An 8,695-nucleotide genomic window follows, 5' to 3' on the forward strand; every position below is an offset into this window, starting at 1 on the left:
TTTCGTGACTCGCTCTAGCGTTTAAAATGTCTGATCAAATAATGTTCATATTCGTATCTATAATATTGCCGAAGACACTATATACATAAAATCAAGAGATTCCCTGAAATCTTAATCGGAAAATTTTAAAAATGTGGAAGAGGGAGTAATTTGCCATCTCTAAACGCCAATACACGGTTTTCTATTTTTAGCCCTACTTTCAAAACCAGCTGGATTTTTTCTGAAATTATTTTGTTTTGCACTGTGTTATTTTTTATCCACATGGGCCATAGCCAGCCATCATGAGATGAAGAAATTCCCTGTACAGCCATTTCATTTAAAGCTATCTCTGATGATTCAGATCAATTGTCATGACTCAATTGCTTTAGTTACCCTAAGGCAAAAGAACGCGTTCATGGGAAATTTTTACTCTCTTTTTGCCTACCGAATCCTCCGAAAATCACTACAAAATATTAAAAAAATAGAAATTTAACACTTAAAAAATTATACTAATTTCCTATTTTTTTATTTTCTTCTTCAGAGGCAAATTTGCCGCTGTTCGCCGGGCGATACACAAAAACTCTGGAGTTCATTTTGCAGCGAAATTTCTGAAACGGCGAAGACGTGCCCAATCGTCCGATAAAGAAATCAAACATGAAATAGCCGTGCTCATGCTGTGTAATGATGCCGATAATATTGTCAAATTAAATGCTGTGCATGAATCACGTTCGGATACAGCGCTTTTATTAGATTTGTGAGTATTTTTCGCCAGATTTTATTTTCTGTAATTAATAATCCAAATAAACCAAAACATCTTCTTGTTCTTTCTCCCTTGCAGAGCGACTGGCGGTGAACTACAAACATTTCTGGACAACGAAGAGTGTCTGAACGAGGGCCAGGCACGCATTTGCATGCGTGAAGTACTTAAAGCATTACAATTTTTGCACAAACGATCCATTGTTCATTTAGATTTAAAACCACAAAATATACTTTTAAGCGGAGAACGTATTGAAGGTAAGTATGCCACTCACCTGGGCATCCAGTGGAACAATTCCATTAACCACAATTTTTTTTTTTACTAAATTACAGATGGTCTAAAATTGTGTGATTTTGGCATTTCACGCGTTGTTACCGAGGGTACCAATGTACGTGAAATTGTCGGCACCCCCCGATTATGTGGCCCCCGAAGTCCTACAGTATGAACCCTTATCCCTGGCCACCGACATTTGGTCGGTGGGTGTTCTAACCTATGTCCTGTTGACGGGTTTTTCACCGTTTGGCGGTGAAACCAAACAGGAAACCTTCCTTAATATATCACAATGTGCACTAACATTTCCGGATAAATTATTTGGAGGCGTCTCATCGGCAGCCATTGATTTTATGCGCAAAGCATTGCGAATAAAGCCAGGGTATGTTTTCGTTTTTTTGTTTGTATTTCCAAAAAATTATGCAATTGAAATTTAATTTGTTGTTGTTGTTTGTTACAGAGATCGCATGACTGCTGCAGGATGTCTCGAACACATTTGGCTTAAAGACGAATGTAGCATCGATAGACATATTTTCAATACTAAACTCAGCAATAAGCAGCAATTGGAACACGACGATGAGGAAGATGACGAAGTTGACGATGAGGAGTTGGATAGCGATGATCATGCCGTAGCTGTCGAAGAAGAAGACATCATTGACAATGTGTCAGCAGAGGAGCAGGAGCAGCAGCAGCAGCAAGTAGATTTAGCCCACAAGAGCATTGTTGAGGATCATCATGAGGTAGTACATGAAGAAATTGGAAATGTTAAAGATAAACCCCCAGGCAATAAGTGTAGACAATTCCGAAGAAGAAGAGGAAGTTGATGATGATGATGATTTATTGAACAACAGCAACACCACCACCACCACCACCAACACCAACACTAATACCACCACTTATCAGAAATACAACAACACAAATGGCCATAGCAATGGTTACACTACTTCATCTAGCACAATCAACTCAAGCACCTCCAACACCAATGGCCATGCCAGGAATCATTTAAATGGTCATCACATCAATGGTCATGCAAATGGCCTAACCAATGGCCATGCGTCCTCTTCAAATGGTTTTGGCAAAATTTCCGATGACAAGACCTCATCCCAGCTAGGCACAAATGGCACAATGTCATCCTTTCTAAAGTCTCCCAAATCGTTGGGCACAGCCACAGCCACAACAAAGACCACGGCGGTCCATAATGTGCCAGCAGCAACAAAAGCCATTACCATACCCCTAAGCAGTGTACAACAACACCAACATTTTACATCGTCAACAATGTCAACAACACCGCCGCCGGACCAACAACAGTTTCTTCACATACCAGCCAGACGCCAATCGTCCGATTCCAATAAAGAAAACACCTTTCTGACCACCAAGAAAATTTCACCCTCTACCAATGGCATTAGCAGCGGCAGCAGCGTAGGCGGCGTCGGTGGCATTAAGAAACCCCATTTAACAGTAAAACAACAGTCCAATACCACAACCACAGCAACAATTCTCATCAATCCCACAGCAATGGGCAATTCCTCTTCTATGATACCCTCTAATATTGTGGCCACCATAACTTTACCCTCCCATGCTTCCATAGCATGTCAGAATTCCTCCACATCCGCTTCCCTAAGTGTTGTTAGTCCAAATACAGCTGCAACCACAACAGCAGCAACTACTAATGGCACCACCAACAATCATAATTCTTTTTTCCCAGATGCTCCTACTACACCCAAAGTTATACGCAAGGCACCAAATTCGGACACATCTCCCACCTCGGTTAAGGCTTTAGTGAAGAAATTCCAATTGGAGGGTGGCGAACAGCCCATGAACCCACCAGAATTTGCCACGAACGGTAGCAGCGGCGGCCTTAAGCCAACGGCCATTGCTACGACGAACCACACCACAACGATGAAAACAAACGAAACGAAAACGAAATTCATCAATGGCAGACCATCGTTGCAGAATCCTCCGACACAGCATTCAACGGCCATTACCATCAACAATGCTTTGAGACGAGCCTCCGAGCCCATAACGGCCATACACAGCGTTAAGAAGTTGGGCAGTACAACAACAACAACATCGGCTGGCCCTGTTTCTATACCGCCACCGCTATTGGCCAGCAGTAATAATTTAAAAACACAGTGTGTTTATTGTAATTCCTGTAATGCAATAACAAATGCGGCTGGCATTACAACAATAACGGCAAACAATGGATGCAGGCATCCCTCGTCCAATGCAGGAGTAGGAGCAGCAGTAGCTGCAACAGTGACAACAAATGCGGTACACAAGAACGGTGTTGCCTCGCCCTTTAGCCACAGTACCAAATCATTGATCAATGGAGGCGGCAGCAGCAGCAGCAATGGTAGTCTTACCAGTTCCAGTAGCAATGCCACCAACACCTCAACAACATCATCAAATGCTTTACTATTCAATGGTGGTGGTTCCAACAGCAGCAACAACAACAACACCTCGTCCTCTCACCACTCCCATCATCATCCGGGCCACCACCACCATCACTCGCATCACCATCCGCCCCATCATCATCTGCACCATCACGGTGTGGTGAAGAGTGCTGGCGCTGCCACAAATGGTTTGAGTCTAGATCAGGGTATTATCTGTTAGCTAAGGGCCTCTAGGGCGCGAAGGAATGCCAAAAGTTTCTTTCATCGTTTCTTGTGTTGCATGTAGTATAGGGAGAACAAAACGAGCATTAATAAAAACCATAAAAATAGTAATATTAGTAGTTATACGCATTACTATAGAAATTATTTAACGAAAAGAAAAAAGTATTTTAGTTACTTTTTATGTTGTACAGATGGTGGCGGTGTAGCCTATGAAGAATTTGTTTAGAGTGATTGGCCAGCAAAGAAAAATAGGGAGTTTTCTATTTAATTTAGCAGAAATAATGAGAAGAATGTGTATTTGTATTGTGGAGTAAGAAACGTAATGAAGAAAGTTTGACATTTGTCATTCACTTTGTTTGGGTTAAGCCTTTTCTTAATTTACAATTTTTGTAATCATCCCCTCTTCGTCGGCTGATACTGAAATTAAAGTGGTGATGGATGTGCAAAATTTTGGGGATTTATTAGCCAGTATTTTAAAGTAGAGGGAAATCAAATTAGTTTTTTTACCTAAAAATTGGGTAAATCAGAAACCTTGCGGTTGACAGCAAATTGGGGGGAGTTTTAAACCTGTCCAGCATATTATGTGGAAACATTTTATTGAGGGAAAATTTCATTCTTTAATATCCTTTATTAGGGAGGGAAAAGTTAAATAAAATCCAAAATAGTTACCCATGAAAAACAAAATGAAAAATATTGGAAGATTCAAATGAGCTAAAACAATACAAATGAAATGAATACACATCGAAGATATCAATATGTTATGAGCAGCATATAATTTATAAACTGAAAATATATGTACTACTAAATTCCGGCAGAGATTCAAATTCTTCCCATTCAATTAAAACAATATCATATATATTTGAAATCAGTTTTTTATATATATTCCAAGAGACCCAATCTTCATTTTATGCAAATGTAAATTGAATTCTAGACATGATACAAATTAATGAACACACATCGAACCAATATCAACATGTAATGAAGAGCACATAATTATAAATTGGAAGTAATTGGATGCCTAGTAGAAATTCAAAACCTTCCCATTTAGTTAGAAAAAATATTTTATATTTAAAATCTATGTTTTTAGCATATTTTACGAAAATGTAAATTGAGTTATTTATCTAAATTGGACCCCCAGCATAAGAATATTATTTTAAAATCAATAATGCGTTCGCCGAAGTTAGGGTATTTAATTTGATATTTTCACTTTTAAAATGTTTTGCTAAAGATGACCATTCTTTAAAGAATCCTTTTGTGACTAATTGAAAAATTGTGTAGCAATTACAACACTACATGTGAAATATATTGATCTTAGATCCACGATATCACATAAAGATCTTAGCTGAGTTAAGCTGTGTGTCCATCCGTCGGTCCATGTAAATTTGTAATCACGCTACAGGCACAATTATCGTTCTATCCTCACAACATTTTGCATATTTAGGGGATGTAACGGATGGACCAAAAACTTAAAAATTTTCAAATTTTTCAATCGCTGTACAGCTCACAATTTAAGACCAATCAAGCATTAGTTTAGAGTTTAGGACAGGGACGAAGTCTTGCATTTTGGATGGCCATCAGATACTATTTAGCGGGTAAAGTAGACCTCAACTTTTGTGTGCAAAGAATACCTATCACTACAACAGAGAACATAAATAAAGGGCAAATGTCACCGATTAGGTCTGCATGGCAACATTGAAAAAACTACAAAAATGGATTTAGGTTCAAATAGGTTTTTCAATATATTTTAAATCAATTCTAATTCTAAATCTAATGTTCTTGATTCTCATACTGCCCATTACGTAAACATTCCGAATTTCTCAAAATATGCCATATATTGTAAAACCGAATCCGAGGGCCCATTTCCTCCATAACTTTTATTTTGAATTAAAATGTTAATTTGAATCCATTTTTAAATCTGTCAAGTGTAGCGATTTTAGGCTATTTTGAAAACTTATTATTTCTTTCTAAATCAAAGTTGAATCTATTTTGAAAATATAAACTATTATTTTAAATAAAGTCTCTTAAAATTTCATATCGTACTGTTCATCACATCTGTTACCATAAGCCATTGGAGCCTCGTGCTTCAAAATGAAGTTATTCAAATTGTTTGAGACACATCCGATTTATACGTCCGTGACAGTAAAATGTTTTTTTATTTCCTCAGAATATTTATTCCAGACATAATCCAAAAATAGGTGGGAGTCCTCCGAAATGGTCAGTTTTTAGACATATATCTTAGGCATACATTCATGTAAAGAAGTTGGTTTTTTAATATTTACTCAAAATATATATTTCCAGACATTGAACTTGGGCAGGACTTCTTTTCAATTAAGCATGTGCCAAGGGATGCGATTTGATGGCAAAGTCAAATATGTTAGATATTTTTATGTTGTACAAATCTCCCTTGCTGAGTCAAATTATTTACTTTAAAAATAGAATGTGCAAGTTGTACTCCAAAAATTTTAGATTCGCATAGGGCAAATGATTCTCTTCAAAAAAAAATTCAAAAAAATACAGGGTATATCAAAAAAATGCGTAAAATGTAATTCGAAATAAAAAAGCAGATTTCCGAAAATGGTTAGTTTTTATGATAGTTGTACCCCAATGATGTTCTGTTCATGGAATTTTGAATTTATATTAAATTTGGAATTTAGCTAATTTAAAGAAAGGAAAAATTACCTTGAACTTGGCCAGGACTTCTTTTCAGGCAAACATTTTCAAAAGGATGAGATTTGAGATATAGCCAAACATGTTGTATAATTAAATTGATTGTGTGTTTAAATTTGATTTCAATTACTGCGTAAAATTATTTACTTAAACAATATTGATATACATATTGAACTCCATCGATTTGAGATGTGTATAGGGCAAAGGATAATCTTCAATAAAAATTCAAATAATATTGGGTATACCAAACATAATTTTACAAAAAGGAATTTGGAAATAAAAAAGCAGCTTTCAAAAAAATTTTAGTTGGTGTGGCATTAGTGCCCCAAGATATGTCCTGTTCATGGCATTTTAAAATTAAATTCGGAATTTAGCTGATATAAAGAAAGGGCAAAATAACTTGAGCTTGGGCAGAACCTATTTTTAGGCAAACATTTTCTAAGGATGAAATTTGATAGCATGGTCAAATATGGCGTTAAATTGGATTGAATGTGTGTACAAATTTGATTCCAATTGGTAAAATATGTACTTAAAATAAAGACAAGCATTTTGAGCTCCATCGAAAAATTCCAATGTAATTCAAAAGCAACTCTCCCAAAATATTTAGTTATTGGGACATTAGTACCCCAAGGATGTTCTGTTCAAGACATTTTGAAATCAAATTAAATTCAAAGTTTAGCTACATAACAAACTTTAGCTGGTTAACTAAAGTATATACGAAAGAAATATATAAGAAAAATCCCCACTTACTTCCAATACAAATTACACTTCTGAAATAAATAAAATAAATATCCCCAGGGCCAAATTTTAAAGGTCATTTCTAAACAAATTTCTGCTCATACATAAAACAAATGGTAATGAAAAAGAAAAACAAAAACCCCTCTAAACAAGTTTTAGTTTAAAGTGTAAAATAATTAAAATGAATTAGTTATTGAGATAATACAAGAAAGAAAAAAAAACAAAGGAATACAAGCAAAGAAGAAAGAAAACCAGTATGTACTTTAAAATACTTTCTATTTCTCTCTCCTCCCCCTGATTGCATCCCACCAACATCCTCCCACAAATTCCTTTCATATTTAGAATAACATATCAATCTAAAAAACAAAACAACAATTTTAATGTTTTATTTTCCCACTTTCCTTGTGATCACAATTTCCCCAAATTAATCCCCCATCCAAAATTTCCTAAAGGTCTCTTATTTGTGTGATTTCATCTATATATTTTTTATTATAATTATAAAATTAGTTTCATTCTCTTCTATATATTTTCAATGTTTACTGCATAATTAATTTTCGTCTTTTTTTAAGCTTATCAAACAAAAAGATTTACTATATATTTTTGTCTTTATTTTTTTTTTAAATATTAAAAATATTATTATTTGCTTTGGAGTATGATAATTCTTTATTTCATTTAAACAAAAATACCCTCCATTTTTTTAAATATTGCTATTTTTAAAAAAAAATAAGTTTATATGTTGTACTGCTTATGTTTTGTCATGCATTTGTTCAATCGACATATGTCTACAAAGTATTCCAAGTGGAGAACGACGGAAACTTTATTAACATTATTTTGGGAATTCTTAATAAAAAAATAAATATCGGAAGAAACAAAAAATGGAAACTATGCTGTTACTAAAATAAAAAAAAAAAAAAACATTAAATTAATGAAAAAAATAAATAAAAACAAAAATCCACCCTAAAAGGAACAAAATAAAAATCCAACAGTTTGAAACTGTTTCAGTGTCTCATTGCGAGACTGGGTGAAAAGTGAAAAATCTTATTAAAAAATCTACGATTTATTTAATTAATGTATTTTTTGTTTTTAATTTTTAGCTAATGTTAAAGTAATTCAAATTAAAAAAAATGAAAAGTTGTTTAAAATGTTAAAAAAAATTGTCATGAAAAAAAAACTATATTATATATGCCTACTATATATACATTAATTAATTTATAAATATTAAAATAATTAAAACCACAACAACAAAAAGAGAAATGAAAAGAAATTATAGTTTTTAGTAATCCCAATTATTTTTTTTTCATTTAAGTAATATCCCAACATACACTAATTATTAATTAATTAATATAATTATAATTATTATTATTTTGCTGAATGCTGAAGTTTTTAAAGAAAAGGTTATACAAAAATTTAAACTGAAGAGAACTTAATAAAAATTTATTAAACAAAAAAAAAACATACAAATTGATTTTTTTCATTTTTTCCAATAAAATAAAGATCTCTGTTATGTAAACTATCATGTACTCTTAACCAATGTTTTTGTAAAAATAATTGCCAGTTCGTCTAGCGAATACATACTCAATATTTGCTTCAACAAATCAACGTTTGAAACCAAAAAAAGTTTTGCAGTTCAGTTAAATCTGAATATTTTTACAAAAACCAGGTGTTATTT

The 8,695-nt window shown here is 34.0% G+C and overlaps 1 protein-coding gene across 1 annotated transcript; it reads left to right on the forward strand.

Annotated features, from left to right (window-relative positions):
• Positions 1–520: 520 nt before the first annotated feature.
• On the forward strand, positions 521–7,909 carry LOC131801468 (death-associated protein kinase related-like; the record flags this gene model as incomplete). The annotated part of the gene is given in 6 exon segments (XM_059120213.1): positions 521–733; positions 818–993; positions 1,069–1,145; positions 1,147–1,388; positions 1,467–1,785; positions 1,787–7,909. Coding segments are annotated over 6 exon segments (2,860 nt in total), but the record flags the coding sequence as incomplete, so codon positions are not given.
• Between the last annotated feature and the right edge of the window lie 786 nt (positions 7,910–8,695).

This window comes from Musca domestica, unplaced genomic scaffold (assembly GCF_030504385.1).
Source record: "Musca domestica strain aabys unplaced genomic scaffold, Musca_domestica.polishedcontigs.V.1.1 160, whole genome shotgun sequence".
Lineage (NCBI taxonomy): Eukaryota > Metazoa > Arthropoda > Insecta > Diptera > Muscidae > Musca > Musca domestica.